The 24,576-nt window shown below is 37.6% G+C and overlaps 1 protein-coding gene across 1 annotated transcript in view; it reads left to right on the plus strand.

Annotated features, from left to right (window-relative positions):
- The window catches only part of myo1g (myosin IG), a 36,811-nt gene extending 12,235 nt beyond the window's left edge, over positions 1–24,576 (plus strand). The window contains exons 15-22 of the mRNA XM_079485475.1: positions 631–797; positions 1,130–1,337; positions 2,570–2,793; positions 2,864–3,008; positions 7,292–7,396; positions 9,506–9,619; positions 12,567–12,724; positions 22,857–24,576. Coding sequence (XP_079341601.1) covers positions 631–797; positions 1,130–1,337; positions 2,570–2,793; positions 2,864–3,008; positions 7,292–7,396; positions 9,506–9,619; positions 12,567–12,724; positions 22,857–23,019 — 1,284 coding nt within the window. The 3' untranslated portion in view covers positions 23,020–24,576. The remainder of the gene's footprint in view (positions 1–630; positions 798–1,129; positions 1,338–2,569; positions 2,794–2,863; positions 3,009–7,291; positions 7,397–9,505; positions 9,620–12,566; positions 12,725–22,856) is intronic.

The raw sequence follows: 24,576 nt of genomic DNA on the forward strand, positions 1-24,576 counted from the left end.
AAAAGTGCACGTGTGCACAAGATATTTATTGGTTTAACATGTAGTCAGGTTGATTAAGCTTTTAAAATATGTTTAGAGATAACTCAGGTTACAGTTTTAATTGTATAGTTGGATAATTAATCAGATTAATTACAAGTAATAACATAACTGCATATCAAACATTGTAAATATATTAATATTTATCAATTGTTATTATCTGTTTTTCAACAAAATTGGTTGATTTAGTGTTTAATCCTAACAAAGTAAATTGTTGGGTTACTTGACAAAGTAGCCTAAATCTGTTTACTCCACTACTTGTTTAAATGAGAAGTATTCAGAAACAGTATGGAGAGAATGAAAGTTAGAGAAAGAAAAGAATGTAGACAGACAAATGAGGTGGTTGACTGGGTGGATGCAGTGATATGTTAGCTGAGATTCTGCAATGGGCGGCCTTTACATTTTTTTTACGATTTTCAACGGTAACAACATGCCAAACGTTTAAATTGTCTATTAAATCTTTTCTATTAACCACAGAGCTGATTCCAAAAGCAACGGCAATGTAATAGTACAATAACGCACCTTTGAGACCTTGATAAATATTTGAATTGAGGTATTTCAGCAAATAAAAATGAGCTGAAATTGGTATCACAGGAGCCTTACTATGTGCGCTGCATAAAGCCAAATGAGGTGAAGTCCCCCTTGCTGTTCGATGACGCACGCTGTCAACACCAAGTGGCGTACCTGGGCCTGCTGGAGAACGTCCGCGTCCGCCGGGCTGGATTCGCATACAGACAGCCGTATGCACGCTTCCTGCAGAGGTAAGAGATCAATCATACAGTACCTCCAGAAAAAACGGTTTTACTTGAGAAATGTCTTTGTGGTTTTGGTGTTTGTTGACTTTTCATCCCTTTAATGCTGCATTAAAAAATTGTCTATTGCCATCTTTGTTTGAAACACAAAATTGCAAGTTTCCTATGTTGTTATTTTCTTTCATTGTTATGACGTGGATGTTGATGTGCTTGCTCAATAACTGATTTTCATTTATTTTAAAAGTTAATAAGTGATGACCCATAATGACATAACTATTTGTTTTTTCATGTTAAGAGTCCTTTAAGTCTGCCATATAGAATATAGTCTTCTCTGTGTTCAGATATAAGATGACCTGCGAGTACACATGGCCCAATCACTTGATGAGCACTGACCAGGAGGCCGTTGAGGCCGTTGTGAACCAGCATGGCTTTGAGGACGATGTAGCGTATGGTCACACTAAGCTGTTCGTGAGAACCCCTCGCACACTCTTCACCCTGGAGCAAGAGAGAGCTGCGCTCATCCCCATACTAGTGCTGTTCTTACAGAAGGTGACAAATGCTCTATTCTCCCTGCTCTCTCTCTCTCTCTCTCTCTCTCTCTCTCTCTCTCTCTCTCTCTCTCTCTCTCTCTCTCTCTCTCTCTCTCTCTCTCTCTCTCTCTCTCTCTCTCTCTCTCTCTCTCTCTCTCTCTCTCTCTCTCTCTCTGTCTGTCTGTCAGTTTCCTGGGGCGTTTTAGGTCTCTATCTGCATTGTTTATTGTTTCCCTTGAGTCAGGCTCTGTTCCTCTGCTGCTCTCGCCCTCTGTCTCGATCATCTTCCCTTTTCATTTCCATGTTTTTTTGCTCTCACTCTAGCTGTCGTACTTGATCATTCCTGACTTCTTACATTTTAATGTGTGTTCAGACGTGACATGACAGCGGAGTAGGATTCGAATACCTAGAGATCAGGTCCTGTCTGTTTTTACGACCTCATACAAACTGAGCTTTTAATCTTGCTGAGTATAAATATAGATTTACATCTAGTACATGTTTATTTGCTTATGTGTTCTCATTTTTCAATGCAGATATGAATGCATTTATGCGTGTTTTGAATTATATTTAATTGTACAGATACAAATAGATTTTTGCATGATGCTGTATTGATATAAATCTGCGTTGAGATTCACTTAATAGGACATACTGTACCTGCACTCTTAAAAATAAAGGTTCTTAAAAGGTTCTTTACAGCAATGCCATAGAAGAAACATTTTTATTTCCACAAGGAACCATTCAGCCAAAGGTTCTTTAAAGAAGCATCTCTTTCTTTTTATAATGTGAAGACCCTTTTTTTCGCCACAAAGAACCTTTTGTTAAACAGGTTCTTCAGATGTTAAAGGTTCATTTAATATGTAGGCTGATGTGATAACAGTAATTATGATAAAGATTGTGATTGCTGGATTATTCTTGTGGTGTTTTCATTTACTGTATTTATCAGACATTGTGAACTGCCCTGATTTGAGTTCTGTCCCACTTAATGTTGCCAGACCTAAACTACAGGATGACTTAGTCAAAACGTAGAAATGCAATCAGCAAATAGTATTCTGTGAAATTAACTTTTTTGCAGTGCATTCTGGGATTGCCTTACAATCTACATGAAGGATACAAACAATACTGTCTAACAAATTTTGGAGACAACTAACCCACCACCTTGGTGTTGCGTGTACCATGCTCAACTATTTTAGATACAAGAATATTTTATCCAGTTCAATCTTGACTTCTTTTGGTATGTCTCTCTTTCTGCAGGTATGGAGGGGGGCGTTAGCACGCATGCGCTGTAGAAAGATCAGAGCCATCTATACTATAATGGCGTATTATAAATGCTATAAGGTGAAGGGTCACTTCTGGGAGGTGGAGAGGCGGTTCGCCAATGTTCGAAACATGGCAGACTATGGGAAGAGTGTGGTGTGGCCGGCACCCCCCGCCGCCCTCGCGCAGTTCCACAGTATCACGCAACACCTCTACCGTCGGTACGTCATCATGCCATTCACCTTCAGATATTTTATGGATCTTTTCACTCACTCTTCCTCTCTCGTTCAGATGGTGGGCACGACAGCTCATTAAAAACATCCCCCCTTCAGATATGGCTGAGGTGAGAGCGAAAGTAGCTGCTCTGGCCACTCTGAGCGGTGAAAGAGTGGACTGGGGCTACAGTCGGGCCTGGGAGAGAGACTACCTGGCTAATGTAAGTCTATGTTTGTGTTTTCTTGATATATTTATGTATTAGCTCATAATGATCATATTTGATGGGGAGCAATTTGTGGAGGCTGAATTAGCTTGGCTTTGCATATTATGCAGGATTTATACATTAATTAAAGGAGCTGCGTGAAATAATTGAACTGTATTATATCAAAACAAAACCTTAAATATATTCGTAGGCATTAAACATGCAAAGTTCATATATTGGCTTGTCCAAAAAAACAATGCTATAGTCAGTTATCCCACTCTAAAATGTGTGTTCCGTGCAGGAATGTTTGTTTTTGTTTTGGTCCGTTTTTTTTATTTTCTTTTATTTAGAACATGTAAATAACATTAAAAAACAGGCATGAGTAACATAAACTCCAAAGATGATTAAAGAAAAAAAAAAAAAAAAAAAAGAGACATTCACAAGACGCCAAATACAGATTCATAATATCTTACAATAGACATAGCTTTTGAGTTTTTAACAATTTTAAGAGACTTCATTAACAGAATGAGTTCGTTAGAGAAAACCTTGTGTAAAGGAGGAGATTTTGACAATCTACATTTATGAATAAAAAATTTGCCATTCAAGGTGACAAAATTTACAAAGTTTTGAATATTTTTATCATCATTCTCAAAATAGCAAATAATTTCTTTCACATTCAGTGATATCGTTAGATTAATTTTAACTGAAAAAGTAAAAAAAACAATCTTTCCAAAATGACTTTACACTTAGGCAATCAGCAAACAAATGATTTAAAGATTCCTCACAGTTGTTACAAAAGGAACATTCTTTCCCAATATCCATAAAATTAGAAAGCCACATATTAGTTGGATACATTTTGTGTAAGATCTTCAGATGAATTTCTCTTACTTTATTAGAAATACAAAATTTGTAAGGGAGCAGCCATGCTTTTCTCCAATTAACATCTCTTAAAATGGAACTCCAGTAAAATTTCCCTCTTGGAGTAACTTTCTTTTGTTCGTTAAATACTTGTCTTATATTTGTTAGTACATTATCAAATATGTATTTACCATTTATAAGGAGATCGTAATCTTTATTTTCAACTTTATAATAGGTCAGGTGTCTGCACATTAAATTAATAAGCCCAGAAGGAATAGCTTTAATAACTACCGAAAATTATTTAAATTTTATAGGAAAATTGAATTTGGACAAAAAAGAATCATAAGAGTGAATTTTTTAAGATGAATCAAATAAATCACTTAAATATATTAACCCGTGATCCAACCATTTTTCAAAAAATAACTCTTGCCTTTAACTGCAATCAATTCGTTGTTCCATATTTTCATTCTGTGAGGAGAAAAATTATGCACAAAGCACAATTTCAAGGCCAAGAGTGCTTGCTCATGGAATTTGGACAGTTTTATAGGTAATTTAGATGGTACAAAATTGCAAGTTAAAAGAAATTTAAGACCACCGACCCTCTTAAAAATATGATGTGGAATAAAAGACCAGATTGGATCAGTATCAATAACACACCTTTTGATCCAATTAATCTTAAAAGTTTTGTTCATGTCTACATAATCCAGCATCCTTCAGATTTCTTTCCAACTAATAAAGTTTTTTTAAGATGGTGGTGCTTATTTTTCCAACAAAAATCAACTAATAATCTATTAATTTCTTTACCAGTAGAATCTTGAACAGATAAAGACAGCGCAGGAAAAATGAATCTGGATAAACCTTCTACTTTTTTTGTTTTGGTCCATGTGACCCCCGCCCACTGACGATTTACGCAGTGTATTTCGACAGCTCGGTTGCCAGTTGGTGACTATTGCAGCATATTGTAGCAAACAAACGATCTGGGTCAGAGCAGATTCCCCCCTTTTCCGGTACTATTATGTGGCAAACTTAGCAAGAATTACTATATTATTTTACAACTTACGAGGAGTAATATACATTTTTTACAGTTATTTAAACGATACAGCAATATGGCCCGTAAATGCGACTTCCGGAGGATGCGACCTCTGCAACAAGCTGCTGATTGAGTTATATTTGCAAACAATAAAACCACTGCAAACATCACATAAATGATCACATAAACTTTCAGGAGTATAATGGAAAGCATAAATTCTTACAATGTAAGTGTCTTGCAACTAGGGGGGCCATACGTACGGCTTTTGGCCGGACAGTCTGGATTTTAAAATCCCTGTCCGGCGTCCGGCGCAGCCTCAAGCCGGACACTCATTTGTCCTCCTTTTCGGAGTTGCGCTGAATCGGCCTTAAAAAACGCGCTCTAAAACCTATATTGGGACGCAGCAGCATAGCGTCTGACGCCGTAAGATCTCCGGTCAAACAAATGATAGGATGAAAGAGGTGTCAAATAAATATCAGATATATAATTGGTTAAAAATGTAAACAAGCCTCCACGATTTGGAGGTGGAGTCCACGTACTGGCTAAGTCACATCATAACGTTAAAATGCCGAAACGTCACACATCATTTAATCTGGAATGGACAAAAGAGCACGAATTGATATCAAAAAGCAGGAGAGATGCTTTCCATGGATTTTGCAAACTATGTAGCTGTGAAGTGGACGTTAGTAGTAAAGGGAAAGCCGCCATTGACCGACATGCCAGCACTGAAAAACATAAAGGTAACCGAGGAGCTGCTGGTACGTCTTCCCTTAGGTCTTAATTTCGAGAGGCAACATCACCTCAGGAGGACAAAATCTGCGCTGCAGAGCTTTGTAAAGTCTATCATGCAGTCAAGCATCACCAGTCAGTCATACAGGAGTGTCTTGAATAAATACAAATCTTGTGAACAAACACTTTTTGCCTCTTCTGTTACACATAGGTCTACATCAAGATATGTTGTTGATCAAATTGTCTGGTAATGAAGAGAGTAGGCTATTTCAGAATCACTGTATCGGGATACGATATGATAGACAAAATTGTATTGTTTTTATTTGCGAGTACACTAGATGCAGTTATTCTTGCCTCACTAAATGCTGCAAAGTGTCCTCCTTTTTGGTGATATGGAAATGGCCACCCTACTTGTAACCCCTGTGAGTGTCAAGTCTGAGGAATGGCGGGGAAAAACCCTCCCCAATATTTTGAATTTCGAATGCGATACAAGCTCAACCTCTAGGTGTCAATGTTACATACAGCTCCTTTAAGCTTATTAAAGTTTAAACGTTAATAATGCCTTAAGCTCAGTGGTTTATCACTCCAGGATTACTCTGACGTTTTAATGGGATATGGCCTTGTATTCCATTTTAGTGTGCTACTGAAAACTGCAGTATTTTTAATTAATGTCTTTTTCGGCAGTAAATGAAGACTGTTTGTCCTCAAGACTGTAATTTTAATCTTTTGGTCCCATTAGAAAAGTTTTAAAAACACGAATTGATTTTTTGTAAGCAAATATCAATCCAGCTAAAACCAGTCTACCAGCTTGACCCTTCTGGCCAAGTTTCCAGCCTAGTCAGCTAAAACCTGCTTGTTCATCTTAAACCTGCCTTCCTCGCCATCTTAACCTGGGAGACCAGCTAAAACCACCCAACCAACTTAGGCTGGTTTCAACAGTTTTTCAGTCGCTAATTGAGAAGACTGATGGGAAACCGGTGACCAGCATCAAAAACCCATAGTGACAATCTGTGAGGGTCTTTTCAAGAAAAAAAACTTTGTCTGTGTCATATGATGTTTTTCACTTGATTGATTTTTCTACCAAAGCAATTGACGTTACCAGCCTTGCTCAAGGACACCAACGCAAAGAAAACATTCTTGAATGAAATTCAAGTGCCCTGTGGCTCCAGCTAATTCACGCTTCAGTGGTGTGAAATGTTTTCTCCTTTTGTTAAGGAGAGACTGTTTGGGTGTTGAGCTCATTCTGTTCTTTAGAGTTTTCTCAGAAAACAGTATTAAGGGCTTTTTTCCTGGCAGAAGTCTCCTTGGCCGCACAAGACGCGCTGTGACTTTGGTACTTCATAGCACACGTTTATAAAGCCCGCAACGTGCACGTTGGTCTGTCCTGTCGTCACAGTTTACATCAGACTTGACAGATGAGCTTTCAAAGCCCTTTGAAGCTGTCAGATCATCTTCGTGAGTCAAAAAACTACTCATATAGCACAGTTGACAATCTGGTGTCGCAGATAAGGTGTCGCGTCTGTTTGACGCTTTGAAGTGGGCTGTTGAATACCATGACGGTGTTGTCGAATCCGTCATGGTGTGATTTCAACTATTATCATGGAAACGATTTAAGTGTGCTCGTGATAATGAGCTTTTCAGCTTTGTATGTTATGAATAAAGAAATGTGTTATTTTGACCCCAGGCTAAAGACTCGCCGCTGACAAGCTCCAACTTTTTGCGCATCACGAAAGAGCTGAAGAACAAAGACCAGTACGGCCAGGTCCTCTTCTCATGCTTTGTCAGGATGGTAGGCTGTGGTGCTTTTTTCAACCTCATTACTTCTTTATTTACTGCATTTGTTTTCCCAAAGTAATAACAACTGTGTGAGAATTGTGCAGTTTATGTGTTGTGGCCTGTTTGCTTTATCCAAAATCCTTAGTATCCAAAGTTGTGTACCTGTAGCTGCATTGTTACAAAGCAGCTTCACAAAAAACAGCATTTACATGTTAGAATAGTGTATACAATATGAATAACATTTACATTTTACATATCAAACTTGTAAATATCTAACAGAACGGCACTCTGGAATACTTTATCCTCAAATAACAACCGCCTAAAACTAATATCACAGGGTTATACAGGAAATGTGAGTCATTTTGACCCTACAAATAATTTACATTACATAAATTAAATACAAATATGACACAAATAACAAACATGAGATTATATTTACAAACGAATAAACCAATTTGCATTTTGCTAGTTTGACTTTTATATCTTGGCCTAAATATTGTTTGGCATGAAAGGTTTGTATAAAAACTAATAAAATAATCCACATTTTTCCTTCCTATTGTTTTAGTAGAAAATATTGTGAAGTCATGAAGTAAGAAATACTGTTTCCGGGCCCGAGCCTCTATTGGTTTCAAGTGAGGGTACTACCTAAACAGGCGTTTATGAGCACTTTAAATGCGTATCACACATTTACACAAAACGTTTATAAACTCACTGCATACACTACAGTCTCACGGAATCTCCGATATCAATACTTAATCAATACTTAAATATACTTACAATAAATTGTAAAAATGAACAGCTGGATATCTCGGATTCCATTGTGATTTGTTTTAAAAGCAAACCATGAGTGTATATTAGCATTTTTGGTTGTTTTGCCTTGGCATCTGATGGATCGGTTATAGAGTGGTTGGACCCTGAAACAGTGACGGCTTATTTACAGTAGGATTCCTCCACTTCACATCAAGGTCGCCACAAAATATTTGTAATTGTAATTTATAAAAAATCAAAATATTAAACATATAATTTGTAACTGTTAAGATGACTCACAGTACTAGATTGAGTGGGCTATTATCAGTTTTAGCAGTTGTTGCATACCTCACAATGTTGCAACCAATCAGAATGTATTCCAGAGAGCCGTGTAATAGCGAGGCACAGAGATGACGTATTTTGCGTGCAAACCCCCGGAAGTGAGTTCGCTTTTTTTCGATTTCGGTTTCCATCACTCCAAAAGCTATGGGTTTTTAAATGTTTTTTGGTAAATCGGCCGAAAAAGGTCTGTGCTAAATAAAACCTCTAAATATTTCTATGACATAAAACACACCAATTTTAACCCGCTACCAGGGAACCCATTTTTAATTAAGTTGTCCCAGGACAGCAAACACAAGGGCATTAAATTGGAGAGGAACAAAAGGGGCAAGAGGTTATTGGTGTGGACTGATAACGGTATAATGAATGTGGTAAAAGGGGCGGGGCTAAGACACAAGACAGGAGAGCACATGGCACAAAAAACAATGGCCATGTGCTTCCAAACACAAGCACAAGACATCGGAGTGTCATGATCCTGTCACTCCAACCTAGAAAAACGACCACAAGGGCAGGATCATGACACAGAGCTTATTTTTACGATCTTCCAAAAGTCTGGGAAAACTGCATAGGCTTTCGTTCGAGGGAATCAGCTTACTTCCGGGTGAGCCTACAAAAATACGTCATCCCTGAGGAACTGGATAATCAAGAGTATTTATGAGTAAAATATGAACGAATGCAATATATATTTCTCTGTCTCTTTCACTCTCACACACACACATTCTTGCACATGAGCTCTTGTGACTTGAGCCAGCTAGGAGATCACATGCACAGCAGAGGGTTTGACTGCCTTAAGCAAAGAGCATTAAACTCTCATATACATGTTGCCGCCGCTGGTCCAGTTTATCTTCCCTTCACACCGCAAGCACGTTTTTAAAAGCAGGAGCAACAAGTGTTCCATATGTAGCAAACGTTGCATGTGAATTTCATCAAACCCTAAATTGCATTGTCATTCTATCTATTGGTGTCTGGTTTACCTTGTTTATTTATTTTGTGATGTTCTTCCCCCTCTCTCTCTTCTAATCTCTCCCCTCTCCAGCTCAACTGGTTCAATAACACAAAGGACAGAGCTCTGCTCATCACCGACAAGCACATTTACAGACTGGAACCCAAAAAACATTTTAAAGTGCAAAAACGAATAGCGCTCGATACTGTAAGTGTTCCACATCCACGCACACTTCGCTGTCAAGCTTTTCAACACAGATAGAATTGCAGACACAAGTCTTTGTGTCTATTTGTTGTCATTGTTTGGGTTTGTTTTTGTTTTATGCAACTATCTGCTGCAGTTACTGCATCTCTCTTTTGTACCTCATTGTTTTTAGTTTATGTTTTTTTGCCTGGTTTGAGACCAGGTCAGGTGAGAGCATTAATACTCTGAATGATCAGACTCACACAACAGTATGTGTCTGACCTACATTCTGCGTAGGTTCTTGATGCAAGACGAGAGAGGGATTTGGTCACGCATTGCAGAACTGTGATCTGATCCCCCTCCGATTTCAACTGCATACACACAGATAAAATTTGCGTTTTATCAAGATCTGTATGTTTTACACATCTTAAGCGGACACAAGATCAGATGCTCCAAGGAGTGAGAGAATGAGAGCATGAGAGAGATGCAGAACAAACCCCATAATAATAACCAACATTTAACACATTGTCTTCCAAATTTCAGTGTTTTATTATGTTTACATTCTTCATTATCTACAAGCGTATATAATCAACTGATGATGTCTTGAACATGATCCTTTTGTAGCACCTTTATTTTTAGGAGTGTATAATGTAACCAACTGCATGTGAACTTTTTTGACCCTCTCAGGTCAAGCCATACCACATCGCACAAGTTCATGCAGTCCCAGACAGATATGTTGTTTTAGTGACAGCCCAGTGCATTGGGTTTTAATCTCATTTCAGCATAGACTGACGCAGTGCAACAGACCGGTTATGTCCACTGTTGGAAACCAGCAGATGTGATGCTTTACCTTTATGAATGTGTCCGAGTGTTTGGTTGTTTTCCACCTAATTCAACTCAACGATGTATGAGCGCAGGAGACAAAGTGGTTTATAAGTTTCAAGCGGCGTTCATAAGATTCTGCAGGCAAACAGAGAATTGGAAAGCCTGTCATTTAAAAGAAAGCATGTCATTTTATATATATTTTCTCAGCTGCTCTCAGTTCTTTTTAACACATTATTCAAATGCATTTCACGCACTTCCACAGATTGTTTCCAAAATCTAAACACTGCAAATTCCCTCTGTGGCCGTGGGCACACAATACTGTATGTGCTGTTTGGGTCTTTGTATACTTAAGCGTGCTTATGTGTGTGATTGGAAAACAGCATAATATTGCCCAGCCTCATTTCTCAAAATCTCAGACAGCAAGGTCAGCCGCGTGCACCGCAGGGCACAGAGCGATTAACCTGCTCGTGCGTTTATACGCGCATGTTTGTCTGTCTCCATCCAAGTGGCAGTAAAGAGGCTTAACGCTGCCTGAACACACTGCTTCTCTCTACAGACACAGCCGTGACGCACCTACTGCTGCCCGTAACCATTCATGTTTACCTGTATGCATTCTTAGAAAACACACACTATTCAAATCGGTAGCAAACCACTTTTATACAGTATGAGCTGCTGTTTAGGCCTAAATTGTCGACATGAAAGGTGGACAGTGGTAAGAGCATGGTGTTAACAATGCCAAGGTCGTGGGTTCAAACCCAGGGCATTGCACATACATAGAAGCAAAATGTATAGGATTAAGCCATGTAAGTCGCTTTGCGTCTGCCAAATGCATGAATGTAAATGTAACTTCACTTCATTACAAAGCACATATAATTTATTTACTCCATTACATTTCATGAATAAAAATTGTTTTTTGCCTTTTAATAATTGAGAACAAGCTCAAATCTAGTACTTTTACTTCTGATGTTTAAAATGTGGTACTAGATTTTTTATGCACTTACATTCTGAATTAAAGGTAAACAACGTAAAATAAAAAATGTGTTTATGAAAGTGAGTGTAAAGTCCAAAGTAAAAACACTCTCATAAAGTACAGTTATTTAAAAGTGTGCTTGAGTAAAATAAAAAATACTTAAGTGCTGCCCACCTCTAATAGCTTTTACAGTCCTCTTCAGTCTAAACCTTGTGAATATAGTGTCATTACAGTACATGAAAGAAAAATCTCTATAGGTTTGTTATAAAACCCTTGTTTTTATATCAATGTTAAAGACAGTATACACATAATAATCATAATGATAATGCAAAATGATAATAATCATAGTAATGCAAAAACATATTTCAAAGACCCTGATGCAATTTTAAAAAGCATTTTGTGACTCGTAAGTCCATGTGTTTTTCACTGCCTACATATGAAGAGTTTGGTTCCAAAATGAGATAACTCATTCAAAAATCATGTTTTTTTTATTATGCTATCATGTTTTTATTGTCTTAATTAGCTGTATTTTGTTGTTGTTTTGGCTTAAATCAAAACAAACCAACAGCAGTTTGATTAATATTAATTGATATTAATAAAAAACATCGAATACCTGTTCTAATGTTCTCACCCTATTTATTGAAATGCGTTGTCCCTGTAAATAAATAAACTAAACTAAGCTAAAGCTACAAGTAGCTTTTTGGCTGTAATCTATCTGAAGTACGTTAATGTTAAACAGAAAATATATCCACAAAAAAAAGAAAATTACATGGGGTCTGTAAATAACAAACTGTACACAAATGCCATGCACGCTTATGTACACTCATACAGCATTTTGTTTCTAATCTCAGAATCATGCGTAGCAGCCCACACACACATTTTTGTTGACGCACTGCTGTGATTGGTCACACTCATCTTGTAATTGCAACAATAGAGTCATTCATTCATGATTATCCCCAACATATTACTCAATCTCAACGTGATTAAAGTAAATGCAGAGGAGCTTTTTACTCTCGTGTCAGTAGCTTTTTGGAAAACTGATCAGTTGGACTTCAGAAAGAGATTTGTTAGAGAAAAATGCATTGACTTGATCGCGTGCCACCCCATACAATGCAACATGTTACTATAATTTTCAAGTGTATTTTGGTACTGATTCAGACTCTCTTGAATCCCCAGGTTGTCGGTTTGAGTGTAACTAGTGGCACTGACCAGATGGTGGCGCTACACACTGCTTCTCACGATGACATCCTGGTGCACCTGCAGAGGGGTCAACTGAACCCAAATCAGGACCGCGTAGGGGAGCTGGTGGGCGCCCTAACGGACCACTTCACACGGTGAGATCTTGACTGGACCGCCTTAAACACTTTACTGAAGCTCCAAGTAATCACATCACGCTTTGAGTATTTTACCTTCGAGTATTTGTAAATAAAGCATGCAACACACATGCATGCAATCATTTTTTAACACAGTCATGCAATGGCATCCTCTCACATACCCTGCCCCAAGGGAGAAAATTATACACCCTGGTGCAGACAACAGCCTGGATGTGTATACATTGCTTGTGTGAGTGTGCGCATGGCAGGTGTGTTGTGTGTGAAAGTAGGTCTCTAGTCACTGGCCCCGTAAGTCTTTAGCCATTGTGCCGCCATCTGCGAGTCAGGGTCGTGCCCCTTTTACGACATCATCAAAAGGAGATGTCAGAGTGGTCTGTGGAAGTGTGGAGGAAGGCAAACAGTGTGTAAGCATGTGTGCGTGGGGGTCGGCAGGAGAACAAATGACATACACACGTGCTGTCACTCTGGTCCCATTTGCCCGGAGACCACAGCAGAGATTCAGCACCCATCGTGATGTCTTCATTTTAACCTGTATATTTGTTGGACTTTTCCTTTAGAGGAAGAGGCATAAACATAATGTAAAGCGGATGACAAAGTTATGTTTATTCTAAGCTTATGCGCTGCAGATTCGTGTGTTCAATGTTTGAGCCCTTTACATTTACATTCAGTCATTTAGCAGATGCATTTGTCCAAAGCGACTTACACATGAGGTTAACAATTTAAGCAATTGACATAAGGACAACAAAAACCATAAGTGCAGTAAAACCTGGTCTCGTATAGCCCACCACAGTATACAAAGCTTCCTTATGTTTTGAAAAAAGTTTGTTAAAGTTCTACAGATGGACATTTTTCCCATATTAACAAAGACTTTATCACATTTAAATTCACTCTATAGTCTGAACCGATTGTTAATTTGCGATAATAATAATCTTTGAAACTGAACAAGAACAAGCAAATAAGAGTTATTTGTCTACAATTGGAAAAATCGTTGACTTTATTTCTGTTTAAGAATTGAGGCATACACTGAAAGTCTGGTGTTATTGAAAGTCTGGTGTTAAAATAATAACAATACAGAGAGTTATTCCAAAATACCTATTTTCTTATTAAACGAGGAAAATTTTATATGATTTGTATATGAAGGCCTATCCACAAGCTTTGCACAACTAATTTAATAAGTTTTCATAATATTAAATTCATTTTTTAAATGAATGCAAGTAGAGCTGAAGTTGGGTTGCTGCATAGAGCCCTTTGTGCACTCTTGTTCTGCGATTGATAAAACTTGCCGGAATTAGTAAAACTCCAATGTTAAGGAAAGAAATGTGAAAGTTTGACTCTGTATTGAGGAGTTTGAAGCCAGTAATAGTTGGATTAATTTTGTCTTCAAAGGATATACTCAATTGCCATTTTTTCAGTTTTATTAAACCTATTGAATAATCTGAAATGTAATCTATTATCAATATTCAATGACTTTACCAGAGGTGGGTAGTAACGCGTTACATTTACTTCTTTAAATTTTCTTGAGTGACATTTTGGAAAATATGTACTTTTAAAACAAAATTAAAAGGGGGTTAACGTTTACTCTTACTTAACTAGGTTTATTTCTAATAGAAAATCTGCAATAACTTTATTAGACTACATGACGTTCCTTAAGCATTATAAAATGTCTAGTTTATTTCAAGGTTGTCGCCTCTTTTTACGGGCATTCCCGAGTGATTGATTATTTTGAGTCGATTCTTTTGAAAGCATTAATTGAATAATAATAAAATCGTGTGAATAGGTTCACGAATCAGCTCAAATGATTTGTTCAGTTCACACCATAATCTGAATCTTCTGAAGCGGCAGGTTACTCACTCCTTGTAGCGTGAAACTTAAGAACATGCAGAACACAAAGAGTGTTAGATGAAGTGGATTTGAACCTATATTTATCAAATCAAAGCTCAAGTCATATTGTTTGCCAGCAATGATAAATGCCCGTCATGTGTGTGCGCCCTATTGGTCAAGAAAAGGCAACTGGTAGCACAACTCTACCCACCTCTGGACTTTACATTCTTCTTTCTACCTTTACTCTACTTTGCATGCTGTGAAACATCTGTACTTCCATTCAGAGTGTAAGCTTTTCTCCTATCCATGTTTTATAGTTTGTAACTTTCCCCGAATGACTGTGACCTTTCTACAGGGCCATGCACCCTCACCTGACATATAGACCGACATTATGACTTCGTCATGTGTGTTTGTTTGTGGAAAGACCATGCCAGCCTGTGTGTGTGTTTAAACCTCTCTTTGGCCATCTGCTGAGACAGCTGTGTGTGTGTTGGGGCTGGGTTGGCCTAAGGGGGTAATCTGTGCTTTTTAAAAATAAACGATACATTATGGAAATGGGGAGTTATATGCTACCGTTTTATTTCTCCAAATATTGAGAATTTTCTTTGTGAAGGTCAGATTCTTGGGAGGAGAACAGATTAGACTGCTCGATGATGGACATTTTCTATATTCACATTATACATACAAAATACACGACAATTTAATGTAATGTAATATTTTATATTTCATTTGTATTAATATTTTATTGTATATTCCTTGCATTTCAGTTAAATTACTACTTGAATTACTACTACTTGCAATTACTACTCAACAGTAATTGATTCTTTGCGGAGGTCTGCCAGAAGTTAGGTTTGGGCCAAACAGTGGTTTATATCGTTGCCGCTGAAACTATTTGAGAAGATACATATTATTATGATCATATATCGATTTAGGAAATTATGTTTAACTAATAATTTCCCCTTTCTGTCAATGTTTGCAGAGCTCTGAACAGGCTGTGCCTAGAGCTTAAAAGCTTATCCCAGGTTTACAACATATTGTATCCACTGCAAATTGTGGGGCAGATAATTGTTTTTTAGTAGTCAGGTCAATGTGACTTTGAACCTTCATGAAGTTCATTTACGCAATAGAGAAGAAAATATAAGGCATTATGAAGTGCATCTTTTGAATTTAAAATGATTATACATGCAGTCAGGAAGCTTGTAATTGTATTAAATATATGTGGTCTTGCTCATTACGGTTGGTTACAGTGACCCTGTGGATTAATATAGATGTCCGCTGCTAGATGATCTGGCCTCTGAACATCATTTGTACTGTTGGTTGGTGTGAATGTGGCATGCCATACATCGTTGCATGTATGTGTGTGTTTGTGCCGCTCTGAGGGTTAAATGGGTTTGTTTGTGCTTGTGTCATCTGCAGACATTATGACCAGAATAATCAGCTCTATTGTTGCCATGCGTGACATCATTCCCCCAGTGTGTGTGTGTGTGCATGTTTTCCTCCCTTAGGAAATAAGACCCTGTTGCGTAATCCCCCATTGGTGTTATACTGTGTATCAATAAGGGAACTATCTTCTCATCCTTTTCAGTTGATGAGCAGATTATCTCTCTGTACCTTCCCAAGATGTCTCCTAAGTATCACTGAGGCTTATGTAGGCCAGAAGTAATCTACGTGATGAAGTATATGATTTTATAACCATTACACATGGTATTTCTGGCTTATTGAATTAATTGGATTGTGCGATTTATTGAATAATTCAATATCTGCACGTTTGGCCAACAGATTTTAAAATCCATCAGTCTAGTACTACAATAGTGCCAGGGAATAATGAATTGCTCTTGTTGTCATAATGTGGATGGGGAATTTCGTAAATTTTTAATAAGATCAAGAGTACAATAAAGCAATGGTTTAATTAAAAATAACAATAGACATCCTCTTGTTGTTCTAAATCTGTACAGTACTGTACATCTCTCTTTCTTAAGTGGGACACAAAAGATGATAATTTAAAGCAGGGGTCTCCAACATGGTGCCCGTTTTGTGAGAGGAACAGACTGAAATGAATTTATTCACCAACAGTGTTTCCATAAGCTGTAGCTCTCTAACCTCATTCATATTCAAACATGGTGAATCAAGTCCTTTGCAGTCATATTTGATGTCACTGACGCAAAACAACATTGGTGAATAAAGAGAAGATTTTCAGTGACTAGCCACAGAAAGAATTAAGAGACTATTCCAGTCCACCGTCTGTTGATTTGAACTAAATCCAACCTCAGGAATGACATAAAGTCATCCAACAGCAATGTAAAAGACGGACAGCATGACAAGACTCATGAAAACGATGATCAAAATTTGTGAGGTTATCACATGAAAAACCTTTCCAAAAAACATGTACTCTTGTACAAAGCAATTATTACACTAGTTGGAATGCTTGATTCTGATTGGCCAGTCACAACATTTCCAGGTTTGTTATTTCCAGATAACAACCTCTCAAAACGAATGCAGACCGGATGCAGCAAATCCTTTTGACAGGTTTTTTTGACAAATTAAATATAAATATGTATTTTAATAACATATAAACGTATAACATTATATTTACAAATGATTTAACCAAATGGGGAAGGTCATTTGGTAGAAATTAGAAGAGCATTTGGAAAAAAATTAGCTAATAATTTTTTTTCTCATGTGCCAAGTAGCCGTATAATAAGTTGGATAATGTACAAGCGGATAATGTAACACCGGCTGTTATCGTGAAATAAGCCCATTCATTTTATATGATACAGTACATTCCTTACTTAAGAATTTGGTTTGTTTGCAGTATATAAGGTCTGAAATAATATAGATAATCTTTTCTGTAATTTTGACCTTTTTCTCCTGTTTCAATTTTCTACAATATTTTTATTTGACATTGGTCAGGTGGCATTTTGACCCAACATTTGCCGATTTCCCCCTGACTCACCCAACACCCCCCACTAACACTCTGAACACAGCCTGTGCCGCCACACCTCTGCCGGACGCAGATGCTGCTGTTACCCCGACGATAGTTGCCAAGCAGCTGAGGAAGTGCTAATTAGGATTGCTGGAGATGACAGGCCGTAGTGGAGATGGAGAAGTGTGTGTAATTGAACGTCTGTGTGTGCTTGAGTGCGTTTTAAATGGGCTTCAATCTGCAGTCTTAATGGTCCCTCCTGGCCATCGTATGACTGCTGTGGTTGCAGACGACTTTTTCGTTTTTGCAAAAAAAATGAAAAGAGCCATGTTATAGAGAAACAAGCCTGATTTTGTCATGGTTTGCTGTAAAATAATGTTACATAGCAGGTTTCTACTCAATTCTGGCATATTCAGTTGAATAGTATGTTTACAGGTGTTTTGTGATGATAGTAAAACATGATTCTTCAATTCTCCTTCCTTGCTTCTTCACTCAAGATACTACTTAAACAAAACAGGAGTTTCCCCCTAGCTGTGCAGCTACAAAAAACAAAGCACAATTCAATTATTGAATATAAAAGCTTTAAGAGAGGTGCAAATACAATGTATAGATCCCCATTTTGTAATCCTTATTGCAGTGTGGGATGGTACCGTTATTAAAGTAGTAAATTGTATTTTTTGTACCACATGTGCCTTTCTTACTCCTAGTCTTCCTCTAGGACCTCTACACCTTTGTTTTTTCAGAGGTTTGTCAGTTTTGGATTGTTGATGTGCATATTTTCAGCTGCTGTCTTGAGAGCGTTTCCCTCAGAGAAACGACTGACACTTTTATGGAGGAGTGAAAGAAGTGATGTTGTGTGAGAGTTATGGATGAATGCCCGAGGTGAGAATGATTTCAAGACCAACAGAGACTCTCAAGCTTTTGAGATCAGTATGAAACAGAGTGAAAGTAGCAGAGGAAAAGGTGGAAGAGAGTTCAGTGACCTTCTTATCGCTTCCATTTACGAGTAGTCTCTCCTGTCTTTTCCCTTCCTGTCTTCTGTAGTCTCTTGTTTTCTCCACATTTTATTTTTCTGTGGTTCTCTCCTCTCTCCTCTGTTGTCTCTCCTCTCCTGTTGTATTTTCTCTCCTTCCCTGTCCTTTGTTGTCGTCTCTCTCCTCTGATGTTTCTCCTCTCAAAAGAACTTGTGTATATGTACTAACTCCCATCTGCCTTCACATGTCCACTGGGGAAATTAATCAATTTTAACTGCGGCAAAATGAAATAAAGCAGTAAAATGCCAAAGAGTTTGAAAGAAATGAAACTTATTTTGTCTGGTTTAACCTAAGAACTATTTGCTTACACATTTTTTTACACATGTTCATTGTCATATTTTGAATGTGGCTTTCTAATGCATTTTGAATATGTTAAAATCCAAGGTAATATTTAAGAATTTCTGAAAAATATGTTTAGTCAAATTCCTTCCCTGTTTGTGTCCAAAAGCCAAGGTCTAGCAGGAAAGGTTTACCAAAATAGCAGCAGTGTCTAAGACTGGTTGTGCTTAGGCTTTTGTGACTGAAGATGCATCTTTTTTGTTTATCTGTTCTTAAGCTGCGTCCGACAACACAAAGTTTGACAGTGTGTACTGAATTTGAATATGTACCTATCTATCGACCGTTAAAACAGTACATTCCATATAGCATGAGTGAGAGTAGTGTGAATACATTTTGGACATACTGCATCCAGCAAAGGCGGTTTTCCAAATGTTGTGCATGTTTTATTAGGATGGCAATTTCTGACTGTTTCAATAATCAGCCCTCTGGGGCCCCCTCAAAAGTGGGGCCCTAACCAATTGCCTGTCCCATTCCTACGCATCTGTTTCTCGCCTACTGTTTTTTTGCATACTGAGGTTTCGCCCATACTATTCGTGACTCATACTTAGATCATAGACTCATACTAGATAGTATGGATGTAGGCCATTTCTTGCGGTCACTGTAACTGAGTTTATTGCCTACCTGTGTGCAGAAAAGCCCCCGGTACCCTAATACAGTGTATTATTTAAGCAGACATCGATTTTTAAAAGTGTTCAATTTCACAATAAATTATTAAATCCCATGATGCATCTCAATAACAAGTGTACAACGGATGTACACTCACGGCTAGCCACTAGCCATCAACATTGAGGCTCACAGATGGCGCCCGCAGTACTTCCGGTACAGTGTATGATTTGTTTTCATTCGCTACTTCGCCAGTAGTTGACTACATTAGTGAAGCATCTACATTGGTAGATAGTAGAAATAGTGAATAATTTCAGACACAGCCCTGGTTTATCTTAATGTTGTATGTTGTATACATACTTTGATTTTACAGTAGAGTGACATTCCCTGTTAAATCTTCATTGAAACAATGCATAAAAAACGAATCTGTTCTTGCTTTTGCTGGTGATAAATGCAATAAGCCATCAGTAGAAAACAAACAAACTCACAGTTACAGCCCATGGGGGCTTAAAGTCAGGGTGTGACAGTAAACAGAATGTATGCGCACTGACAGGGAGGCCTTGGGGACACACACTGCCGTGGTTCTGCATGTATTTCTAAGATGGTTTCCACTGTCATGAAGGTAGGAAGGCGGAGCATTCAAGCACTGTACTGAGTAGCTGCTGCGTCCCAGTTATGTTGGTATGGTTTCCATAGCAATAAATAATGCAGTCCGACTGCAGCATCTTCTCATTGGTTGGGACACTATGTATCTAGAAAAACAGGTCAGATCATCCGCAAACCTGCATCATTGAGGAGATTGTAGACCACGTGAAATCTGTAATTGCAAGTGCATAATACCAAAACGGAATACTTGGATGCATTAGTGATTCAGAAATAAATGCCCACCAGTGTCAAGTTGCACTGACCTGCTTATGGTTGTGAATTTGTGAATCATTTTAAGTCCTCTCAAAAGAAGGTCAGTGGGTTGATGGGTGCAGATCCTACCATGGCCTCAGGCCCACATGAGACAGCTGGGTGGAGGGTTTGGCAGAAAGGGAATACGAGAACTGGGAAGTTGCGTGACCCATACGCTTCTTTTTCATGGTGGGCTGCCATCCACCTGTCGAGGGGCTAGGGACTTCTCAGATGTTTCTGTGCTTTGGTTTTTGGATCTGTAGAAAAATACTTCTTTCTCTCCCCCTTTCAATAATGCTAGGGTAATACTGAATAATGTACAAACACATAAACAGATAACATACAGTAGGCCTATTCAATTTGAATCTATTTTAAATTTGAATGTAGTGTTATCCAGCATTTCAATGTGTTTTAACATTATTACACCTGATACACTTTCGAATAATTCCCAAAACAACAAAATTGCCCCACCACGCCTAATTTAAAACATGATATGTGACCCTGGACAACAAACCGAGTCTTATGGGTACATTTTTCAAAATTGAGATTTTTACATCAACTGAAAGCTGAATAATAATGCTTTTTATTTATATATGGGTTGTTAGGATAGGACAATATCTGGGGGGAGATACAACAGTGAAAAACTCTGTAATTAAAGGGTGCCAATTTTTTTTTAATATTGATAAAATTGCCTTTGACGTTGTTAATCAGTAGCTGTAGCAGGCCATCCACTAACAAAAATAAAGTTTTTATATATTTTATATAAAATTTACAAAATATCTTACATGATGGGACATGATCTTTACTTAATATCCTATAGATTTTGGGCATAAAAAAAATCTATAATTTTGACACACAAAATGTATTTTTAGCTTTTACTAAAAATGTTCTTGTGCTACTTAAGACTGGTTGAAGACTCTCTATATGCTATATAGAATAATGCTGTGTTCTAAAATTGGTTCAAAAATTTGGCAAAATGTCAAACGTGATAACTATGGAATCATAGTCCCAAGTTTAAAATCAAAGTCAGTGCCCATCCTACACAACGCTTTTTCTGTGTTTCTTTGCAGACTGCCCTTAATTTGCAAACTGGAACAGACTTTCTGCAACTATCATCAACTTCCCAAGACCGTAAATAAAGGCAAAAATCTGAGCAAAAGTTGTGTGGTGTATTCCAGCCCAAGCAAGTCGAAGTGAACACTATGGTTCCTTTTGAAATCAGCAAACACATTTGTGTGTGACAGAATCAATTAATGAAAGAAAGACGGTATGACATCTGTGAGAAAGAGAGAAGATCATGTTTTTAGGGAACCAGGACAGAATCAGATAGCAGACGTGTCCCTTTTTGTCTTTTCTGCCCTACATAAAACATTATTTTTGACTGCATCATTTGGGACTTTTTGAGCCCCACTTTACAGTACCTGAATCACTTGCATAACAAGCTGGTGAATTTGTGTGTGTCATAATCACCTACTGGAGTGCCCCCCTAGGTCCACTAGAGGGTACTCCCCACATCAACCAGACTATTGCCATTCAACTGGACTACAATAGCCATAAACCATTGCACAGACTCATTATCCATTATGACTTTCACCTATGTCCTGTTAACTATGGTTTGTCTGCTTTTTTATACCCGGTTTTTGCAGTCACTCATTTTGAAGTCTTGTTTAGTGTCACACTGCAATTCTAAGTGCGCTTAGAATTGTGAATGTTTTGCAGTGTTTGGAGGTCACCTGTATTTAGATATACTGTATGCCTGTATGATCAATTTTGTCACCATATAACAAAAGTAACAGAATTAACAGCAGTTAAAGTTTACCGTTATGCTATGCTTTTGTGGGTAGTTGCCACCATTGAATCAGAATCATTGTATTGAATTCAGAATGGTTGTTAGGGTCCTCTGGCTGGCCCATCTTACTTGGTTGTTTGCATTTGGTTGACTCATTATTCATTGTTCATCGTTCACTGTTCGGAACAATATTTGAAAACATTATTGTTATGGTTGATGGTAACAGGCCTTTATTCAGGTGGTCCAGTCAACGGCAATGCACATCTCTCCATAATAAACCTCATTTGATATGCAATTTTAATAAAATAAGTAGAAAAGATGTATGCAAGATAGATCACACATCAATTCATGCCACAGTTCCATTCCTTTAACCCTAAACAACAGAATTGATTACACAGATGATGCTTGACTTGGCAAACACAAATTAGCCAGAACCCATTTCATTAAAGCAGTCAAAGTGATGAGTTGGTTTATTGTTAATGAATGAGTCACTCTCACTGTGCAGCTGTGTATTCCAGTGGATTGTTTCATAACGCTCAACCTCCATTATAAAGGTCTTTTATTGGATTCTCATCATGAACCACTAATAACAAAGCAAAAAACAACTGAGTCTGCACGTTCATCTGCTGTATATGGGCCACAGGAAGCTGTAAGAGTTATTTTTGGCATGTTTTCAGCGCTCTGTAGAATCTGGAGTAATTGTGTAATCTATTGTGTTTATTTCAGAGTGAAGAACACTACTCTTCCAGTGAAGGTTTGCTCCACGGGGGTCCAGGTACACATGAGCGGCAAGCCTAAGAGCATCAGCGTAGAGAGCAAGCCAGGCCAGACCATCGCAGATTTTAAGAAGAGTCGATCCGGGTTCACCTTACTAATGCCTCATCAGTAACGCAATCTCTGAGAAGGACATGACCAGTATTTATCCATACATTAACCTTTAAAGATTCCTGGCAAAACAGGATTGTATTGTATATTAGGCAGGAAACAATGCGTTTAATACATTTTACGATTGCTTATTTACTCCGCAGAGTACCACAAAATGTTCTTTATGCAATGCACTTTGTCATTTTTGTAATTTGTCTTAAAGGGATAGTTCACCCAAAAATGAAAATTCTGTCTTTGTTCGGTTTAACACAGTGAAAGATATTAAGTCAAATGCGTTTAACCAAACAGTTCTTAGACCCCATTGACTACCATAAAATGACAATGGTAGTCAAAAGTGCCCCAGCACCGTTTGCTGTATTACATTCTTCAAAATATCTTCTTTTGTGGACAACAGAACAAAACAAAAAAATTTGAGTAATTTTTCCTACAATGGTGGTCAATGGGGTTATAAGCATGCAAATACCTTCCTCTGTGTTTGTGAACACATTTTACAGATTTAAAACAACTCGAATATGAGTAGATGACAGAATGTTTATTTTTGGGTGAACTGTTCCTTTAAGCAAAAAAGCTTAAAGTGTGATCATGTACACAAAAAGAAGATATGGATGCTGAATCTCTTTTATCTCCTGTATTTTATTTTTGCCAAGGTAGTAGCCATAAAGTGTTGTGTTGTGCCTTAAAGGTTAAGTTTTGATATTTATGTTTATAATGGAAACTTCCAATGCATTGCACTTTCATAACAATTCAGAGTATATTTTGATGTCCTCTATAATACTATTTTATTGTAGAGATGTTATTAAGAGGTGTTTATGTGTTATTGCTTCTTTATGTTAATACTGGAGTATTTTGCCAAGAGATCTTTGAGTAAACCTAACCACGGCAGGGCAGTTATGAAATTATATAAAAATAGAGATATAGAGATATACAGTAGCACAGGGGCATTTGTAGTTTATTAAAATCTGTATAAAATATGGGCTGTAATTTACTTTTACTATAATGACATTATGACTTAATGAAAGTAAATGCTACATGGAATTATAATGTGGTTGTTTGAGTGATTTTACTGGTGAATCAGAGGTACTTTTGTATGTCCGTGCGTGCACATCTGCCAGGTTGCCTTGATGTCACTCCATTAGCTGTTTCCTGTCTTCACTTCCCTGCTGAGTGCATCTCTCATCCTCCCTGTCACCCTTGTTTGTTTGCACTGCGTGTGTCTTTGGTTTGACTGCTTTTTTATTCTTTTTTTATGCACGCTTATGTCTTTTGTCTATTTTTGAGCAGCCATGTTATTGAAAATCCAAAAATGTGTTGCTGTCACACTCTGGCTGTCAGTTTTCGTTGGGGTAGTTGACATGAAATGTCAAGCGGTTAATAAGATAGAATCATGTTTTATAAGCTGAGACTCTGTTCTCTCACGTCACATATTGCATGTTCTTATATTCATAGAGAAAATATTCATAGACGTTTTTGTGAAAACTATAAAAAACAATTGCGGTGACTAGCAACATGTTAATGTAATTCACTAATTTCAAATAAACTGCAATTAAAAAGTTAAAAGCTG

This window comes from Barbatula barbatula (genome assembly GCF_947034865.1).
Source record: "Barbatula barbatula genome assembly, chromosome: 21".
NCBI lineage: Eukaryota > Metazoa > Chordata > Actinopteri > Cypriniformes > Nemacheilidae > Barbatula > Barbatula barbatula.